The sequence below is a fragment of the Sceloporus occidentalis genome, unplaced genomic scaffold (assembly GCF_023333645.1).
Source record: "Sceloporus occidentalis isolate IW3139 unplaced genomic scaffold, rSceOcc1.0.p SCAF_4, whole genome shotgun sequence".
In the NCBI taxonomy this organism is placed as follows: Eukaryota; Metazoa; Chordata; class Lepidosauria; order Squamata; family Phrynosomatidae; genus Sceloporus; species Sceloporus occidentalis.
The window spans coordinates 1,515,001-1,537,151 of NW_028316984.1; the positions used below are offsets into that span (position 1 = coordinate 1,515,001).

Consider the following 22,151-nt stretch of genomic DNA (forward strand, 5'->3'; position numbering starts at 1 on the left):
ATTATTTTTTTAAAAAGTCAGCCTGATTTAATACATGTTATAGGCCTGAAATCCAGTTACAAGTCTCAACTACAAATCCAGCTCTTAGATAGGCTTGCCATATCCCGCCAGGAGGCGGGACTGGCCCACTTTCTGGGGGGCGGTCCCGGTCCCGTCCTGCCCCCCTCAGGTCCCGGGTGGCTGCCTGGCTCGAGGCTCCCAGTCCCACTGCCTCCCTTTTAAAGTGTCAAGCCGAGGGAGGTCAGCAGGACTGGAGCTGGCAGGGGGTGGGCTCTTCTGGTCTGCCCTGCTCCCTATTGGCCAGCCCTCTCAAGGAGCAGGCTGCAGACAGGACTTGCCTCTGTTCCATTGTGCTTGCGGCGGGTGCGCAGAAAGGCGTGAAGGCGGTGACCAGAGAACGAGGAGGAGCAGGCAGGTCGGCAGCAGTAGCCACCGTCCTAGAAAGCTGCTGGGGGGGGGGGGAGCACCCCATGGTGCCATTTTCAGCCTTTTTGGCCTCTGGGGCAGCCTGGCCAGGGGGGAAGGAAAGGGCCCTTTCCTGGGACTCCTGTGCCCTGCCCTCCTCCTCCCCGGCTTCTCCTCCTCCTCTTCCAGGGAGGGAAGGGGCCCTGAAACGCTGAGAGGAGAAAGAGGAAGAGGAAGAGGAAGGGGCTGGCACCTGGGGAGCGGCAGGACTGGAGGGCACCTTCCATGCCCCTCCTGGGCCTTAGGCTCCTCCCAGGATCGCCCCCGTTGGCCATGGGAAGCCCCCTCCCCAAGCCCCCCAAACACTGACCCGTCCCCTCTCTAACCCTCTCTCTGACTCCCCCTCCCTCTATTGCCCCTCTTTAGCTAAGCCCTCTCTAACCCCCTTCTATCTACCCCCTCTCTCCATCTAAGCCCCCCTCCAACCTCTATCTAACCCTCTATCTATTTACCCTCGCACTCTAAGCCCTCCTCCTCTTCTTCTCAGGGATCCAGGGCTTCTCAGGCCTTTGCCCCCATGCAAAAGACAAGAAAAAGACTTTGCAAGAGATCTGACCCACAAATCCCCCCTTACAGTAAGTTGAGACATACCTGGGGGAAAAGAGGGGGTGAGGGGTTTTTTTGGGGGGGTTGCAGGGGGCAAGGAGAAGGGTGCTTGGGAGTGGGACATGTAGTTTGCAGTGGCAGAAGAGACTGCCTGTTGTGTTTCAAATGCTAAGCGCCCTTGGGAGTGGGACATGTAGTTTGCCGGCACAAGAGACTGCCTGTTGTGTTTCAAATGCTAAGCGTCCTTGGGAGTGGGACATGTAGTTTGCCGGCACAAGAGACTGCCTGTTGTGTTTCAAATGCTAAGCGTCCTTGGGAGTGGGACGTGTAGTTTGTCGGCACAAGAGACTGCCTGTTGTGTTTCAAATAGTAAGCGTCCCTAGGAGTGGGACATGTAGTTTGCCGGCACAAGAGACTGCCTGTTGTGTTTCAAATGCTAAGCATCCTTGGGAGTGGGACATGTAGTTTGCAGTGGCAGAAGAGACTGCCTGTTGTGTTTCAAATGCTAAGCATCCTTGGGAATGAGACATGTAGTTTGCAGTGGCAGAAGAGACTGCCTTTGGTTCAATGTTCATGTTTTGTGGACTTTTATTTCCAATGAATGATACCTAATCCAGACTGGTGTATTCTTTGTGCTTTTAATGCTAAGACAAGTCTGCTTGTTTTGACAATGATGGTGATGATGATTGTATTGATATCAGCAAGCCTCTCAGGCATGGCCAATAAGTTGCTCTGATTTTTACAAACTCTTGCCCAGTGAAGAAAAACCAAAGTGCCTTGACCAAGTACACACTTCTGAGAAGTAGAGTTGGTACAAGAAACCTGAAACCAAGGGCCAATCCACTTCTTGTTAAACCACCTTGACATGTTAAATATGCACAGCCATGTGAACCCATGTTCAGTGTGAAACCCAGAGGGTTTGGTTATCCAATAAGCCTCTGAAATATGCAAGAGATTGCCATATTAAATAAAGCCATGTCCAATGCCCAAATGTGCTGTTGTGTGTGTTTTGGAATTGGGGGGGTGGGGGGGGTGGGGGTTAGCCAGAAAGGGAAGTACATTTGTGCCATCTGTCTAGGAATAATGCCGAAATGTCCTCCATTTTGAGCATGCCTAAGAAACATGCGTTTATATTAATGTTTTATTAAATTATTAAATTCCTTTTAGTTCGTGTGTCCTCCATTTAAAAAACAAACATGTCCTACATTTGAGCCTAAATTTTGTCCTACATTTGTTTACATTTGTCCTGGTTTGGAGGTTGACAGTTATGGCAACCGTATTCTTAGAGCAAGTAGAGTGCAATCAATGAGAACTTGATATATAAACACTTATTTAAAGGAACTGTCTGGGACTTCCGGTGGTGAGGTGCTGAGAGGAGGACGCAGGTTAGGAGGGCTCCTGACTGCTCCTCCATAGCTGTGGTTCTTGACGGAACGGGGTTGCCTTTTTTCCTGTCTGTACCTGTTTTGGAGAAGAGAGGGTAACCTGATGGGCTCGTTGGGGGTCTTTTCAATGTTGGCGTTGGGGAGAGTTGCTTTTTTTCCTCTCCTTTTTTCTTTGTCGACCGAGAGGACCGAAGAGCTGTAGCCGTTCGTTACTTCGGCGGCTCCTTCATAGCCCACACCCTAATGAAAAGCGATAGCATGGAGCGTCTGGGATAAAGCTACTAAGGGGAGGCCATTAAAGAAATGCTAAGGACGCTTCTGTCTTGAGGTAGTGTAAGCACTACCTCAGGACAGAAGCGTCCTTAGCATTTCTTTAATTGAATGAAGAAGGATCAATTGAGTAGCTGGGGGATTTAGGAAGAGAGTGGAGACAATTGGAGGACATATATCGTTTGGAGGACATATATTGTTCGAAGGAGAAAGTGGTAAGAGAGAATTTTGAGATTAAATACATTTGGAGGATACACCGCTTGGAGGACATATACTGTTTGGAGGAGAGAGTGGAAAGAACTTTGAGACTAAAAACTACTGGAGAACATACACTGTTTGGAGGACATATGCTGTTTGGAGGAGAGAGTGGAGAGAATTCTGAGTCTAAAGACAATTGGAGAACATGCACTGTTTGGAGGACATATGCTGTTTGGAGGAGAGAGTGGAGAGAATTCTGAGACTAAAGACAATTGGAGAACATGCACTGTTTGGAGGACATATGCTGTTTGGAGGAGAGAGTGGAGAGAATTCTGAGACTAAAGACAACTGGAGAACATGCACTGTTTGGAGGACATATGCTGTTTGGAGGAGAGAGTGGAGAGAATTCTGAGACTAAAGACAACTGGAGAACATGCACTGTTTGGAGGACATATGCTGTTTGGAGGAGAGAGTGGAGAGAATTCTGAGACTAAAGACAACTGGAGAACATACACTGTTGGGAGGACATATGCTGTTTGGAGGAGAGAGTGGAGAGAATTCTGAGACTAAAGACAATTGGAGAACATGCACTGTTGGGAGGACATATGCTGTTTGGAGGAGAGAGTGGAGAGAATTCTGAGACTAAAGACAATTGGAGAACATGCACTGTTTGGAGGACATATGCTGTTTGGAGGAGAGAGTGGAGAGAATTCTGAGACTAAAGACAATTGGAGAACATGCACTGTTTGGAGGACATATGCTGTTTGGAGGAGAGAGTGGAGAGAATTCTGAGACTAAAGACAATTGGAGAACATGCACTGTTTGGAGGACATATGCTGTTTGGAGGAGAGGGTGGAGAGAATTCTGAGTCTAAAGACAATTGGAGAACATGCACTGTTTGGAGGACATATGCTGTTTGGAGGAGAGGGTGGAGAGAATTCTGAGTCTAAAGACAATTGGAGAACATGCACTGTTTGGAGGACATATGCTGTTTGGAGGAGAGGGTGGAGAGAATTCTGAGTCTAAAGACAATTGGAGAACATGCACTGTTTGGAGGACATATGCTGTTTGGAGGAGAGGGTGGAGAGAATTCTGAGACTAAAGACAATTGGAGAACATGCACTGTTTGGAGGACATATGCTGTTTGGAGGAGAGGGTGGAGAGAATTCTGAGACTAAAGACAATTGGAGAACATGCACTGTTTGGAGGACATATGCTGTTTGGAGGAGAGGGTGGAGAGAATTCTGAGACTAAAGACAATTGGAGAACATGCACTGTTTGGAGGACATATGCTGTTTGGAGGAGAGGGTGGAGAGAATTCTGAGACTAAAGACAATTGGAGAACATGCACTGTTTGGAGGACATATGCTGTTTGGAGGAGAGGGTGGAGAGAATTCTGAGACTAAAGACAATTGGAGAACATGCACTGTTTGGAGGACATATGCTGTTTGGAGGAGAGGGTGGAGAGAATTCTGAGACTAAAGACAATTGGAGAACATGCACTGTTTGGAGGACATATGCTGTTTGGAGGAGAGGGTGGAGAGAATTCTGAGACTAAAGACAATTGGAGAACATGCACTGTTTGGAGGACATATGCTGTTTGGAGGAGAGGGTGGAGAGAATTCTGAGACTAAAGACAATTGGAGAACATGCACTGTTTGGAGGACATATGCTGTTTGGAGGAGAGGGTGGAGAGAATTCTGAGACTAAAGACAATTGGAGAACATGCACTGTTTGGAGGACATATGCTGTTTGGAGGAGAGGGTGGAGAGAATTCTGAGACTAAAGACAACTGGAGAACATGCACTGTTTGGAGGACATATGCTGTTTGGAGGAGAGGGTGGAGAGAATTCTGAGACTAAAGACAACTGGAGAACATGCACTGTTTGGAGGACATATGCTGTTTGGAGGAGAGGGTGGAGAGAATTCTGAGACTAAAGACAACTGGAGAACATGCACTGTTTGGAGGACATATGCTGTTTGGAGGAGAGGGTGGAGAGAATTCTGAGACTAAAGACAACTGGAGAACATGCACTGTTTGGAGGACATATGCTGTTTGGAGGAGAGGGTGGAGAGAATTCTGAGACTAAAGACAACTGGAGAACATGCACTGTTTGGAGGACATATGCTGTTTGGAGGAGAGAGTGGAGAGAATTCTGAGACTAAAGACAACTGGAGAACATGCACTGTTTGGAGGACATATGCTGTTTGGAGGAGAGAGTGGAGAGAATTCTGAGACTAAAGACAACTGGAGAACATGCACTGTTTGGAGGACATATGCTGTTTGGAGGAGAGAGTGGAGAGAATTCTGAGACTAAAGACAACTGGAGAACATGCACTGTTTGGAGGACATATGCTGTTTGGAGGAGAGAGTGGAGAGAATTCTGAGACTAAAGACAACTGGAGAACATGCACTGTTTGGAGGACATATGCTGTTTGGAGGAGAGAGTGGAGAGAATTCTGAGACTAAAGACAACTGGAGAACATGCACTGTTTGGAGGACATATGCTGTTTGGAGGAGAGAGTGGAGAGAATTCTGAGACTAAAGACAATTGGAGAACATACACTGTTGGGAGGACATATGCTGTTTGGAGGAGAGAGTGGAGAGAATTCTGAGACTAAAGACAATTGGAGAACATACACTGTTGGGAGGACATATGCTGTTTGGAGGAGAGAGTGGAGAGAATTCTGAGACTAAAGACAATTGGAGAACATACACTGTTGGGAGGACATATGCTGTTTGGAGGAGAGAGTGGAGAGAATTCTGAGACTAAAGACAATTGGAGAACATACACTGTTGGGAGGACATATGCTGTTTGGAGGAGCGAGTGGAGAGAATTCTGAGTCTAAAGACAATTGGAGAACATACACTGTTGGGAGGACATATGCTGTTTGGAGGAGCGAGTGGAGAGAATTCTGAGTCTAAAGACAATTGGAGAACATACACTGTTGGGAGGACATATGCTGTTTGGAGGAGCGAGTGGAGAGAATTCTGAGTCTAAAGACAATTGGAGAACATACACTGTTGGGAGGACATATGCTGTTTGGAGGAGCGAGTGGAGAGAATTCTGAGTCTAAAGACAATTGGAGAACATACACTGTTGGGAGGACATATGCTGTTTGGAGGAGAGAGTGGAGAGAATTCTGAGTCTAAAGACAATTGGAGAACATACACTGTTGGGAGGACATATGCTGTTTGGAGGAGAGAGTGGAGAGAATTCTGAGACTAAAGACAATTGGAGAACATACACTGTTGGGAGGACATATGCTGTTTGGAGGAGAGAGTGGAGAGAATTCTGAGACTAAAGACAATTGGAGAACATACACTGTTTGGAGGACATATGCTGTTTGGAGGAGAGAGTGGAGAGAATTCTGAGTCTAAAGACAATTGGAGAACATACACTGTTTGGAGGACATATGCTGTTTGGAGGAGAGAGTGGAGAGAATTCTGAGACTAAAGACAATTGGAGAACATACATTGTTTGGAGGACATATGCTGTTTGGAGGATAGTCTCCTTTCTGCTTTAAGAGGAGTGGTGAGGCCAGAACAGTGAACTGCGAGTAGTGAGGCTTGAAGGACTGTTCTACTAGAGCCTATAAGAGTGGGGGTTTGATTTTTTTTTTTTTTTTTGCTTTCTTTTTGCCATTGAAGGACCCTGCCTTTGCATGGCTAAAAGAGCTGTATTGGACTTGAGCAACTGGCTGATTTAAGCTTGAAGAGAATTAAATTAAAGGAGAGTGAGGGGGCTTAGAAGAGACCTGAAAGAGGCTTTAAAACATAAAATATATTGAGCAGGTGTGAAGGGAGTGAGGAATCAAAGCAGGAAACAAATAGATTTTGACTCTGTTAAAGACAGCTGTAACAAGGACAGTGTGGGTTCTTCTTTTCATTAGTTTAAGAAAATTACTAACAACAAGAATCCTACTTGTAACATTAGAAAGGGAAGAAAAGCAATGGAGGCTTTTGAACTGCGTCACTCTTGAACTGTGTAACTTTGCAATAAAAAGAAGGGGAGGAGGACAATTTTCCTGCAAGGTTGAAGCAAGAGCATTTAGAACTGAAAGGAATATAAAGCCTGGACTAAGGGACTTTGTGATAAAAAGGGAAAATAAACAAGAAGATTTATGGAAACAAGATATTCTACATGAAGAAGAGAAAGAGTAAGATTTAAGTATTGAACTGTGGTCTGGTAGATATAATTATATTTAGATGCTTTGCATTCCTTCTTGTTTATAATATATAATTATATGCAGTTGTGTAAATTGAAATGAGTGAATATATTAATGTTACCCCAATGTTAATGGAACAGTCTGAGGAAATGATATAAGTTTGAATAGCTTGTTTTGAGTATTAGGTACAAAATACTTAGATCTTTGTTATCTTACTGTAATCAGAACTAGTAGGGGTAAGTTCTTATATATACATGCAAGAATGGATGTTTAAGGAACATAATTTGGGGAGAATTTTTAGTGGAGTTTCCTTTTCTTCTAACATTCTCTCTTTCCCTTATTGATCAGATAGAAAATAGTGAAACAATGGCTTTTTTCCAAAAAAGGATTTACACAGACAAATATACAGACCTCCTTCCAGAGAAGGGGGTCAACAGAGGAAGGAATTAAAGTGACTGACCCAAACATGTTAGTCTTAGATGAAATAAGAAAAATTAGAGCAGAAATGAAGGAGCTATGATTGGAGATAAAAGAGAATCTCAGAGAATCAAGTCAGACTCACAGGAAAGAACTTAAAGAGCTAAGAGCAGAAATGAGGAAAGACTTGAAGAAAGAGATGGATTCTTTGCTAAAAGAATGGAAAGAATGAATTCAGACATTTCAAAGAACCAGAAAGAGATAGAGAAAGTCAAAGAAAGTACTGAATTCTGGAGAAATCATCCATAGAATTAAGCAAGAAACAAGATCAGCAATCATGGAAGGAAATGAATAATGAATTTAAATATAGGGATAGATGTATGAAAATTAGAGGAGTGACAGAAAAACCAGAATATCTATATGAGAGAATTCTGCCCCCACTAGCTGAATTTATAGGGTATTCCCTGGAAAGGATCGAAACAGAGACGGACAAAATCTTCAGGATTAATTCTATTCAAGCGAAGGATAAAAATCTGGCTCGAGATATTGTGATTTGTTGCACTAATAATAATAATAATAATAAATTTTATTTCTACCCCGCCCTTCCAAGGATATGATCAGGGCGGCTTACAAAATTTATAAAAACATTTCAATACAAAGTTAAAATTCAGTATAATAGTTAAAAACATTACTACAAAAACAGGAACAGGAAAACAATAAAGTAGGAAAATACACATGTCAGGGGCAGAAGAAAAATGAAAAAAGTTACATCAATCCAGGGTCAATAGGGAAAAAAATAGGTCCAGACTAAGAGATATGATTATGCAAAAGAGTTATAATAACCCCTTCTTAGTGGAAAATCAGGAAGCTAAAATTTTTAAGGACATTGCGCCTTCAATTATGTTAGCTAGACAAAAATACAGGAACCTTACTGCTCTTTTAAGAAACTTAAATTTGGAATACAGGTGGGAGAGAATTGAGGGTTTATCATTTATGTATCGACAGAAAAGATATAGAATTGATACCATTGAAAAAGCAAGAGATATGGAGAAGAAACTAAGGAAAGAGCATATGAACAGTAAAGAGAAAAACACTAAGAATGAACCAAAATATAATCAGAACTCAAATGATAAGAAGAAAAATAAGTCAAAAGTAGAAGATGATAAAAATAAGAGAGAGGACGAAGAGAGAGAGAGTGAAGAAGAAGAAGATAAAGATGAAGATGGAGTTGTAGACCCAGTGGATGATAAAAAATTTGGAGAGCTTGAAAACCAGGACTTATCACTGGTAGAAAACAAAACGACTTACTTGGAGATTTTTGACCTGTGCATTTCCTTCCCCCCCCCCCCTTTTTTTTTTTTGACCGGATCTTTAGTTAGAGACTTTAGTGTCTCTTAGTTTTGCCTTCTTTTTTTAACAATAAAATTTATTTTTTGAAAATATATAAATAAATAAAAGGAAAAATAAATAAATAAAAAGGGATGGAAGGGGTGGCACAACAACTAAAACAAGAATTACATTTTGGTTTTTTTTTTTGTAATAAGAGAAATTTTATTCGTTGAAATGGTGAAAGTGATATCCTGGAATGTGAAAGGACTAAATTCGAAATATAAACGGAATCTAATTTTTCATCAGTTGGAAAAACTAAAAGGGGACTTAATTTGTATACAAGAGACCAAAATTAAAATACGGGAGGAGAGACTATTAAGGAATCCCAAATTGGGGCATTGTTATAGTTCATCTCTGGAAGGAGGGGAAAAAAGAGGAATAGCTGTATATATTAATAACAAATTCCCCTCTAAAGAAATCTTTAAAGATGAAAATGGATCCTATATAGCGGTTTAAGTGTCATTTCAGAATATAAAATTCTTAGCTGTGGGAATATATGCACCCAATGTTAATAGAGAATTTTTTTCCCTGAAGCTTCATGAAGATCTGAAAGAAATTCATTATGACAATATTTTACTTTTAGGGGACTTCAGTGCTGTCATTTGTCCTGAATTAGATAGAAAGTCCAATAAGAATAGGAAGATCAGGAAAATCAGGGGAAACTCCCAAATTCTTTCTTTTCGTTAGCCGACGATTTTGCCTTGCAAGATGTATGGCGATACAAATACAAAGAAACAAGAGACTATACATTTTATTCCGAAGTTCACGATTCATTTTCGAGAATTGATTTAATTTTGGGATCTAAAGGAATTTTACCTTATATAAGATCTATGAACACACAAGCATCAGGTCTATCTGACCATAACTTAATTTTGTTGGACTTTTTTGAACCAAAAAAAGATACCTTATGGAGACTTCCCTGGAACTTACTGGATGATGAAGAGGTAGTAAGGAAAACCAGAGAGGCATTACAGTTATATTTTAAAGATAACACAACAGAGGATATTAAGCTTAAAACTTTATGGGATGCTGCCAAGGCAGTAATCAAATTGAATGTTGAAAAAAAGAAAAAAGGCTTTACAAAAAAGAGAAAAATTGAAAGATGAGCTGGAAAAGAAGGATAAAGAATGGAAAGAAAGAGGGGACATTAAACTAAAAACTCAGGTGGAAATTCTTAAACAAGAGCTGAAAAATTTAGATATCTTGGAGATTAAAAATAAATTGGTATTGTTAAAACAAAAGCAATTTGAAAGCGGTAATAAAGCTGGAAAAGTATTAGCGTCAAGACTAAGAAGGTACCGGAAAAAAAAATCATAACTCACATCGAACATGAAGGGACGAAAGTAACAGACCAAAAAAAGATTAAGGAGCTCTTCAGAAACTATTTTGAGAAACTATATAGCAAAATGGATACTACTATGGAAGGGAGAGAGAAATTAAGAAGATTTATGTTAAAGCAAGACTCCTTAGTATTAAAAGAAGAAAGAGATTTAATAAACCATGATATTACTAGTGAGGAGATTTCAAAAGCAACTAGGAACTTGAAATTGGGCAAATCTCCAGGTCCTGATGGGCTCCCTTCAGTTTTTTATAAAAAACTAGAAGATATTATTAGGGAACCGTTAAGAGACACTATGAATAATATTCAAGTTAATGGGATTCCAGATACCTGGAAGGAGGCCCTGGTTGTATTGATTCCCAAAGGTGCTAACGCTCAAAGCGACGTTATTAATTACAGACCTATATCCCTGACCAATCCCGATTATAAAATTTATACCAGTATATTAGCCAAAAGATTAAGGAAAGTTCTGAATATACATATAGATCAATGTGGATTCCTCCCATTCAGACAAAGTAAAGAGAATATCAGGATAGTATTAAATATTATTGAAAAATATGAGCGTCAGAATGATAAAAAGTTGGCTATGTTGCTGGTGGATGAGGAAAAAGTATTTGACTGGATTAATTGGAGCTATTTGGAGGAAATATTGAAATGGATGAATCTGGGAACCAAGATTTACAATTGGATATTGGCTGTATATACAGAGCAAAAGGCTTAATTGATAGTGAACAATGAAAGAACTGTTTATTTCAAAATAGAGCGAGGCACAAGGCAAGGCTGTCCCCTATCCCCACTTTTGTTTGTGGTTGCATTCGAAGTTTTGTTAAATTACATCAGATCTAACCCTGACATAAAAGGAGTCAAAATAAGAGAACATGAATTTAAAGTAAGAGCCTTCGCTGATGACCTGATTTGTTTTTTGGATAACCCACTAGACAGTATAAGTGTTCTGACATCGATTTTACAAGAATTTGTTGAAGTTTCAGGTCTGAAGATAAACCAGTCTAAAACATCATTTATAACAAAGAATCTAAGTAAAGAAGAGAATTTGGAATTGAGTAAAATTTCTGGATTTAATATAAAAAATAAGGCTAAGTATTTAGGAATTACAATAACAAATAGGAATATTGGCCTGTTACAGACTGCCAAAATAAAGCTGCTTCGGGTCTCTCTGGAGGGATGCTGTTTAAATGATGCATGCATCCTAAGAATCCGGAAGCTGCACCAAAGCTGCACTCCAGTGCTTAGGAATGGAGTGTGGCTTTGGCACGACCTCCGGACTCTTAGGACCCATGCATCATTTAAATAGCATACCTCCAGAGAGACTCGAAGCAGCTTTATTTTGACAGTCTGTAACAGGCCATTGATTTATTTGAAAATAACTATAAGAAGTTATGGGATGAGATAAAAAGGGATTTAGCCACATGGGCTAAATTGTACCTTTCCTTTTCCAGTAGGATTGCAACTATAAAAATGAGTATATTACCACGATTCTTATATCTATTTCAGAATATACCAATAATATCTAATTTGAAAGTATTCTCAATATGGCAAAAATAATTGTCTACGTTTCTATGGGAAGGAAAACGAGCAAGGGCTTACCCTTGGAGGATTCTAATGGACGACTGTGATAGAGGAGGCTGCACCCTCCCTAATCTGAAATGGTACTATTTTGCATCTGGGTTGTGTTGGTTAGAAAAATGGTTCAAGTTAGAAGATGAAAGATTACTATCTCTAGAAGGTAATGATTTGAGATTTGGTCTGCACGCTTTCCTCTGGTATAACAAAGTAAGAGAAAACAGAGATTTTGAACATCACTTCATAAGAAGATCTTTATTGTTGATATGGAACAACGTAAAACCTCTGTTTTATAGACTAAAACAGACGCCTAAATGGGCGTCTCCTCAGGAAGCATTTCAACAAAGGTCCAAAATCTGTAATAGGACCTGGCTTAGATATTCTGATATTGTTTTCAGTGGAAATGATAGAATGATCTCCGTAAAAACAAGGGAACAATTGGAATTTGAGATTATTATAATAGATTGGTTTAGTTACTTTCAAATAGCGGAAAGATTTAAATCAGATTAATTTTGGAATTACCATGGAATCTAATGAACTGGATAAGATTATAGAAAATAAAGAGAAAGGACATCTTTCAAGATATTATAGAATTCTGAAAGGTAGAAATCTTGAGGATGAAATAGTAAAGAACTGCATGGTGAAATGGTCGCAAGATTTAGGAAAAAATATAGACTTGGAATTATGGGAAAGATCATGGAGAGTGACTAGAAAATTTACTTTATGTCAAAACTTTAAGGAGAACTATATTAAGATGATGTATCAATGGCATATGACTCCTGTTAAATTGAATAGGATATATAAAACTGTGAAGAAAACATGTTGGAAATGTGATAAGCATGAAGGAGATTATCTCCATTTATGGTGGTCCTGCATCAAAGCCAGGGAATATTGGAGATCTATACGATTATTGATGATTAATTTTTTACAATTAGATGTCCCACTTGACCCTCGACTGTTTTTGTTAAATATGACTGGAATTTTGGAAAACAAAAAGGCAAAGGAAGCCTCACGTTTACCACGGCCAGAATTTTGTATGCCCAATTTTGGAGAAACCCGCAAACCCCAACAGCTGAGGCATGGTTGGTCAAAATCAGGGAGGCTAAAAGTCTAGATATACTTACCGCCAGCCTGAGAAATAAAAAAGTTGATATGGTTAAGGAAGAATGGAATTGTCTAAATATATATGATGGAATGAAAGCAGTGTAATTAGGTAGTTAGACGAAATATAGCATATATATAATAATTAATATTCAATGAAGAGATTAAAATATAGGTTTGTTTTCCTTTTCTCTGGCTTAAACGATTGAATGGATATAACTGAAGGGAAAATATATTTTTATAATTTTATATGAATTTCCCCCTTTACTCTTATTTCCTTTTCCCCATACGGATACTGTAAAGGATATATGTACTAATACAGTTTTTTCTTTTATCTTGTCTATAGTTGCTATAAACTAAAAAAGAGGGATACCAATTGGCTTCCTGGAAGCAATGGAAGTGTTTAGCTTTAGAGATTTACTGATAATATATATAATATGTATACGTATATGTACGTAATGTCTATTTGTAAAATGCTTGTTAGTTTGTTATTATGTGTCATTATTTGTTATTCGTGTTTTAATTAAATAAAATTTAAAAAATCTAAAAAAAAAGGAACTGTCTAATAAAATCAGGCTGATTTAAAAGTAATACCACTGATCGTCATTATATTCTTTGATAAGTTTGTCTGATACATATTTTAAGTCATCATGCATCTTCTTACCTTGAAGGCCTGGTCGACCTTGAGGTCCCCGGTCACCCTTTGGTCCCTCTCCAATTCTGCCTGGTAATCCAGGAAGTCCTGCTTGGCCTGGGGGACCCTGTGGGCCGGCAAATCCTGGTTCTCCTTTTACACCAGGAATCCCTGGACTTCCTGCAGCTCCCGGGAAACCCACATCTCCTTTTGCACCTAAGAAGTAAAATAAAACACTTTGTGGTTAGATAAAACATCACTAGAGTTATTACTCTGGGAAATTCAGGGGACTGAGAGGAAGCACACACCATACAATCTGTTTTAGTCTTATGATCCTGATACTAGTGTATGAATGCTGCATACTTTGTGTACAAAAAAAGAGAAGGAAGCCAAATGATTAACTGAAATGCAGGACAACATGCCACAATTACATGCTGAAAATATGTGAAGAGGTGTAGAGTACACTAGAAGTTTCTGGCTAAATCCCCCAGCTGCTTTGATTAAAAGTTCCTGCATGGCAGGGGGTTGGATTGGATGGCTCTTGTGGTCTCTTCCAACTCTACAGTTCTATGATTCTATGATTCTAATTGGGAATAAACAGATCAGCAGGTAACAATATACAAAACCAACAGGAACTACATTCTATAGGGAACTACTTTTTAAATTCCTCTGCTCTAAGTGGCTGTCCACATGGGCCAAAAGGCCTATGTTGACCCTGGCCTTGTGGCATTGTTTTGGATGACACAGGACAAAACCCTGGGGCCAGGAACAGGCTGGATCCTGGCAGACTGGATGCAGATCTGGTGGATCCGGCTCAATCCCAGGGTAAATAGCTCTTAAATGCAGTCAGTTTGACCCCTGGTTTGCCATGGAATTTCCTAGAATCTCCACAGCAAACTCCAGCTATTTAGATGCCCTGCACACTCATTACTTTCCCCTTGTGTTTCCACTCTGTCATTGTGTCTGATTGGAAATGGGGCACCTGGCTGCACCCATGAGGCCAGGCGCCCCATTTTTGCATCAGACACATCGATGGGGTCCACTCACTAGTGGAGACACAGGAGAAGGTAAGGAGCGCATGCTGATTGTCAGTCCCTGGGCTGGCTTGGGGACAAGCATGCAAACACCCCATCTCTGCAATGGCCTACGGACTGACCCTGATTAACACCTAGGCCAGGAAAACACGAGCTGAACACAGGCCTTCCTGGCCTGTCTGTTCAGGGCCTAAGTGATTTTTAAATGTTTCAGTGTAGTAATCTGGTTCTTCTGTGCTATTTGCTTAACGGACATTCTCTTCCTTCCTCACCATCACCACCATCATCACTACTGCTGCCTTGGACATTTTATGGACAGATGGGTTTCAAGTAGTTTAATTTATTATTATTTTTTAAATCAAGAACCTCTGACCAGTTTGCTTGCAACAGTACAATCGGCTTAGACATGCAAAGTAGTTGAAATCTAAGAATAAAAAAGTCATTAAATAAAAACAAAGTGTGGTGTTCTAAGGATAGATGTTACAGAATGATCAGTTAAATTTTGTCAATTCTATGGAAAAATAATTCCTTCTTGGTTCCCATGGGAATTCAGATTTTCTCTGAGCTGCAAGTTGCTAGCTGTGTCTATCCTAGAGCCTGTGTCCTCATTTCCAATTATTGCCCCATTTCTTCCAATTCACTTAGTATGTCATAGATGTATCCACCCCATGGCCTTTAGCTCTTGCCCTGGAGTCCTTAAATGCCATCTTATCCTAAATTTCCCTTAAATTCTAACTTTGATTCCCTCCCTTGCTGCCACTTCCCTTTTTGTCACTGATATAAAAATACTGCTTTACCAACTTGTTTTATTCACAGAGCTGATTTAGCTAAGATTTCAGAACACTGTTCTTGCAGAATCTTTTCATGCTCCAGCTTCCTCAGATATCCACTTGTTTATTATAATTATTGTCTTGACTAACATCATGATAATTGCTCTATCAAGGTGCACTTGCTCTATGAATTCATATTAAATTTTAAGCCTATAACAATGACACATGTAAATGGCATATCTATAGCACACGCTTTCCCATCATTTTCATTTCATCTACCTCTATTCCTTTTACATTTAATGCTCTATAGATTACCTCTTTCTCCCTTGGCTCCTGGAAGTCCCGGAAGTCCTCTACCTGGAATACCTGATAGCAAAACAGAGAAAACACAAAGATATTCAAATGTATCTCTTAAATTAAAATGTAGCATTGCCAAAGCTTCTGATGATGTATTCACACAGTAAAAAATGAACCATAATCCTGATTTTTCTCCCATAATATCTATGTAATGTCACTTCTCTCTTCCTTCAAACCTCTTTAAAACCTACTTCTACACTGATGTAGTCTGTTTAGTCTCGATTCAGGGTCCACACAGCTACTGGAAATATGACTGCTATATTATATACAACCACATGTCAGGGCATGTGATCTAAATCCTGTAGAACAACTTCCTCTGAGGCTGGAAAAGAGGCATAAAGGGGGCTATTCACACTGAAAATAATTTGGGATGAATCTGGGTTGCATCTTTGTTGTTCACATGCATCCCAAATACACTTGATTCAGTTTTGGGCAAGGCTGCCAATAACCCCACTTAACCCAGGATAATTGGTATAGGGTTTTCTATTGAGCTTTTTAAAACAGATTCACATGGTCAGCGGTATGAACAACAATCTGAATAGACCCTGGATTTAACCTTGCATGCCCGGCTGCTTATTGACATCATCCGGCTAAAAAAATGTCATCTGAATGAAAGGAATTCACAGTTCTGCTGAATACCACACAGCTCCTTAGTCCCACTTCTAAAACTTAGTCCATGTAGATGAAGTTGTTCACATTCATGCTGTTTTATCTTTCTTACTTTTACACCATCACCTCACTTTGTTGCCTTTCTTCTTCATATCTAGGTATCAATCACATTTCAGATTCATCTTTTCACGTTTATTCTTAATGCCAGTATATATTATAATATACTGTATACACATTATACACTACAATCAATGTGCATGCCCTTTTACGGAGTAAGCAAAGGAGTATGTTGTTACGGGTTTGCATTCTGCTAGAATACAAGTGGTAAAGGTCACACAAGGGAAATTGGTGAAAAGGCACAGGGAAGCACTGATATAAATTTAGCATAAATGTAAGAGGTGAGTTGTGGGGAGACTCCAGTGAGGGTATCAAAAGAAAATGCTAAAACATTTATAATCTTCTTAATGGGGATAACTGTATGCATTAAAAACACTATCATTGGAATGATTAAAGAGGGTGTGCCTTGTTTACTTTTTTACCACATGAGCAAACCCCTGTTTGGAAATCGTATGTAAAAAAAATGGCAATATCAAGAACCCCAAACCTCAGTCTTCCAAAAGGGGAACCCCACTCCACAAAACAACCTGGGGAAAAGCAGCCTAAGCAATTATCCATGAATATTGGGGAACTAAGTTTTACATAGAAACATACACATTGGAAAACACAACTTCTGTGAAGCCAAAAGTCCATTTTCTACAGCATATTTTGCTAAAATCAGAATTTTCAAGAGAAAAAAAATTAAAATTAAAACTAAAAATTTCAACCCTAAATCGCTCACAAGGTTTATTATTGTGGAATTTGTTTTATTCCTATATGATCCAGCTCTACATATCTACCTCTAAAAATATGAGAGCAACTTTATGCACATGGCTGTCATATGTACATGGAGTAATTTGGTTTGAGTACTACAAAATATCTGCATGTGAAATGCGTATGATATTTCTTTGGATTGCTCTAAAATAGTGCTGAATAGTCAGTATGAATCCTTTCCACTCTCCTTGAGATATTAACAGGGTTAAACATTTGTTATGTATACAATAATTAACAGTAAAAACACTTAAGAAATCTTGACATTTCACCAGCAACTGTGGCTGGCATCTTCAGAGAAAACTGGCATGGAAGAGAGTGGGTATATATCCATGTCAGTATTCTCTGAAGATGCCATCCATGGATGCTGGCGAAATGTCAGGAATAAACTCTAATAGAACATGGCCACATAGCCCCCAAAACCCACAAAAAACTATGGATGTCGGCCATGAAAGCCTTTGACTTTACTTAAGAAATCTTTTGAAACTCCAGTTAAGCGTATATAATCAGGTAACTATAGTAAACATAATCTATAGCGAAAGAACAGGAAAGCAAAGTACTTACCTGGCTCACCCTTTGGACCAGATGAGCCTGGGATTCCATCATAACCTGGCTCACCCTTTTCTCCAGAAATACCTGGTGGGCCAGAGGGTCCAGGATCACCTACAAAAGGATATTTACATCTTGGAATGATGTTAAGAAATGCATCTATATTTACAAAATTGCTTTCCAATGGAAGAAATCAATTATCTTTCTCAGAAGAAACTCACAAAGTCTATTGAAAAATTTCTGAACTGAACTCAGTATACAACAAAGAAGTGAAATCTAATTACATTAAAATTAAACATCACCCCACAGTTTTAGAGATAACTTGCAATGTTTATAATGAATAAGAACTGGCACTGTCTTGTCATTTTTCAACTATATTATAATAAAACTGGTGTACAATACTATAAAGAGCCTGTTGTACAAAACATGACTTAACCTTTCAAAGCACTGACACGTTTAATTTAAACAATGCATTTAGTTTAATTTATATGATGTGTGAATCACAGGAATGACATGTTATGTTACTTTATAAATGAGTAATGAATGAAAGAGTATTTTGATATATATTAAAAAAAAACTTTACCTGTTTGTCCTTTTAAGCCCGGAAAACCATGCAAACCTGGGGTTCCTTTTTCCCCTCTTTCACCTGGGATTCCGGGAACACCTTTTAAAAAGAACATAAGGCTTAGTTTTGTTGCCTTAGCACCTGGTAGACAACACTAGGGGAAGCTTTGGAACCCTTACCTGGAGAACCTGGAAGACCTGGCTGCCCTTTGGCACCTGGTGCCCCAGGGAATCCTGTAATTCCTAGAGCACCCTTTTCACCTTTTTCCCCAGGTACACCTGGGCTACCTGTCCATCCTGGCTCTCCCTGTGAGATAGAAGAACTAGTTGTAAATTCTTCATGCTTACAATAGCATGTACAACACACATTCTAAAACCTCGACATCCTTTCGACTTTGATGGTTATTCTTAGTCCAGCATGAAATCAGTCTGCTAATGGCTTCTCCAAAACAACAGTCTAACCTAGCAGAAGGAAGCTTTCTATAATTCCTAAATTAACCTCCTTATCTTTTAAAACAGATGTTTTAACGAAGTAAATTTTTGCATAAAGTTTAGAACATATGACATAATTCATGGAAGATGATGGATACCTTCTCACCAGGAGCCCCAGGGAAGCCAATTCCTGGGAATCCAGGTTGTCCTTTCTCCCCTTTCACACCTTTCTCTCCAGGAAACCCTGGTCTACCAGCTTCACCTGGAAGACCCTGCACACCCTTTTCTCCTGATTGCCCTGAAATTAAGAGCTCATATATTATTTTATTCTTTAGGAAAAAAAGAAATGTAGCAACATAAATATTTGGCTATTAGACCATGCATGGCAAGTCAATGGAAAATTCCAAGTGCCAATGATCTAAAGTGTTACCTGGCAGACCCATTTCTCCTGAAGACCCCTTTTGTCCAGGAGGCCCAGGTTCACCCTGGTATCCTGGAAGGCCTGCGTCCCCTTTTGGCCCTAAATTGTGAAGCAAAATTATTAAAAACAAGATTAATCATCTTGGGTCACTAGTATGTATTATAACAAAATGCCCACAATTGATTATATGTGCATGCAACATGCAGTAAAAGTAAAACACAGTGAGAGCCAGATGCTTTATGAAAACTACTGCTGAAAAGAAAAACAGGCTTATATACCTGCTTCGCCAGGTAAGCCAGGATCTCCATCCTTGCCTGGCATTCCTGGTATGCCAGGATCCCCTTGAGTTCCTTTCTCTCCACTTGGTCCAGGTTGCCCTGGAAGCATAAACATTTTGGTTCATGACATGGTTCGCTTTTTCACCACAGCTGAAGTTATGTGCTATAAAATGGTGAAAATCACATTGGGCATGTTACAAGTGATTAACTATCTACATGAGTATACACAGAGTACAAGAAGTAAGCTTAATTATGCTGGCTGGGGTTTAACCCTAAAACACTTTCATTGGCCTGTTACAGACAGGCCAAAATAAAGCTGCTTCAAGTCACTTTGGAGGTATGGTATTTCAATGATGCATGCGTCCTAAGAGTCCAAAAGCCGCACCAAAGCCACGCTCCGCTCCTAAGGACTGGAGTACAGCTTTGGTGTGGCTTTTGGACTCTTAGGACTCATGCATCATTGAAATACCATACCTCCAAAGTGACTCGAAGCAGCTTTATTTTGGCCTGTCTGTAACAGGCCATTGTTAATTCTGAGGTCTAGTGACAAATATGTGTGTGTTTGTGCCCTTTTCTCATTAGCAAATGGGCTCAGGAAGTGTAGTATTTCCAGACAAAAGAGTACATGCGTATTTGGGGTGAGCTTCTGGTTGTTTTTTTTAAAATACACAGGAAAGTCTCATTTTTTATTTTCAATTTTTACAGGCTTTTGCACAATCAGATTGGTATTTAGTAAGTAAAGTTTATTCAGAAATGCGTGGGTTCATGGAGGTTAATTGGCCCTTTAATTAACTGCCCAGTAATTCATTAAATGAACAGATCAAATTCTGAAAAAGGGAATTCTTACATTGAATTCCTGTTTTCTAGGACTCCCAAAGCGGATTCAAATTTATCTACCCCTCGGTATAAATTGCAAATTCCATCTTTCATTTTCAGTTTTGCAGGTTTCAGGAGCTGGCCCTGTGGGCCTCCTCACAAGCTCTGGAGGCTCCTATACACCTCTGGCGCCTCAGCAGATGCAGGTTGAATGTGCCATCCATCTATCCTTAGCCACCTTAACTTGCAAAGTTTATCAGCACAGTTTGCATATCTTCTGGAGCTTTCTGGAAGCAAGGAGTGAGCCAGTTTATAAATAAACAAGAAGTTTATTGTAAAAGATAATGTAGAAGCACCCTGGATCACGTCTTTGTTGAATCTGGAGAACTCCAGATAGAGCCAGCACTTTAAAATCCCCCAGACCCTCCCCCTTTGGATTGTTTTTCCTTCTGGTCAGCCTTTGATGTAGAATTCCTCCCTTTGTTCTGAAGAGGGGAAGGAGGGGGGCTGCCATTTGGTTCCTAGTTCCGTTAACTAGGAGAGATCTAAGGCTGTATGCATCCTTGATATCTGTTACCCATCCAGCCCTCATAAAACTGCCTGTCTGTGATACATGACCATCTGGCCCATTTCTCATGGTGGCAGTCCTCCTTTCCAAAAATGCCTATCTATCTATATCTCTACTCCCTCTCTATATATGCTTGTCTATCTCTATTCCTATTTGTGTGTGAGAGCCTATTCCCTGACTCCCATTCTGCAGTCAGTCAGTCTGTCTGTCTGTCTGTCTATCCATCCATCCATCTATCTCTACAAGGTCGGTCGGTCGGTCTGTCTGTCTGTCTGTCTATCTCTACAAACCTCATGGCAGAATACACCCTGAATGACTGACTGAAGGTGGATTCTGACAGATGGCTGGTGGGAACTGAGTTGGTACTACATTTTGCTGTATTCCTAAAGGGCCAAGCTTGTCTGCTCAAAACATCAGGGCTCACCTAGCAGCACTTTCATTTTGTTTCCAGACACCAGGCTTCACAGACCCCATAGCTTTTGTGTGCATTGGATCCATGCGGGCAGGGATAGCTGGACAGGGCAAAGGAACCCCATTCCGCCCTCTTGATTGTCACCTCCCCATATCAGGGGTTGTTCTTCCACACCTCTTCTTAACTTTGTGAAGTTGTAAGTGCTAACTGGTGGCTAGGAGGACTTACTAGGCAGCTTTCTGTCTCCAAAAGTCTTAAGCTGGAAATAGGGGCTACTGAGCATTCCCAGAGATGTAATGTCACCAGTTATACATATATTTGCCAAGGTATGTGGCAGGTAGTGATGAAGGAAAAGGAAATGACTGTGGCAGAAACTAACATTCTCTCAAATGCTTACTATACTTCATGAGTTTTTGTTTCATTTTAGTATTTTACAGCAAATATTGTAAATCCAGACAATTTTCAATGCTATCTGATCTTTGGAGGTAGGGTTTATCATTAGGCTTACTTCTCCTTCGGCTTAGATGTGAACATAATTCACATTCTGTTGAAGCTTTGTGCAAGTTGCACATGCTGTTTAATTTTGCATACCTGAGGGAGAAGGGTAAGCCAACTCCATCAGGCCTTCCCTGAAAGAGGATCCCACCCCTCCATCCACCATCATCCAGAGGGGGAAGGGGAATCCAGCTCCATCTGGCCTTCCCTGAAAGAGGATCCCACCATCCACCATCATCCAGAGGGGGAAGGGGAATCCAGCTCCATCTGGCCTTCCCCGAAAGAGGATCCCACCCCTCCATCCACCATCATCCAGAGGGGGAAGGGGAATCCAGCTCCATCCGGCCTTCCCTGAAAGAGGATCCCACCCCTTCATCCACCATCATCCAGAGATGGGGAAGGTGAAGACATCCCGCCTGGAGGGAGTGAAATGGCAGGCCCAACTGTAAGACGAATGAGTGAGCTTAAACTTAAACCCAGAGCT

At 40.3% G+C, this 22,151-nt stretch overlaps 1 protein-coding gene across 2 annotated transcripts in view; it reads right to left on the reverse strand.

Moving 5' to 3' along the window:
- Positions 1-22,151, reverse strand: part of LOC149313402 (uncharacterized) — a 162,781-nt gene that overhangs the window by 23,200 nt on the left and 117,430 nt on the right. For both annotated transcript variants that reach the window (XM_089519048.1, XM_089519050.1), the window contains 8 exons: positions 19,377-19,475; positions 19,108-19,197; positions 18,836-18,975; positions 18,426-18,552; positions 18,265-18,345; positions 17,697-17,795; positions 15,615-15,665; positions 13,526-13,711 (listed from right to left, as the gene is read on the reverse strand). In XM_089519048.1, the coding sequence (XP_089375174.1) occupies positions 13,526-13,711; positions 15,615-15,665; positions 17,697-17,795; positions 18,265-18,345; positions 18,426-18,552; positions 18,836-18,975; positions 19,108-19,197; positions 19,377-19,475 (873 nt within the window). The remainder of the gene's footprint in view (positions 1-13,525; positions 13,712-15,614; positions 15,666-17,696; positions 17,796-18,264; positions 18,346-18,425; positions 18,553-18,835; positions 18,976-19,107; positions 19,198-19,376; positions 19,476-22,151) is intronic.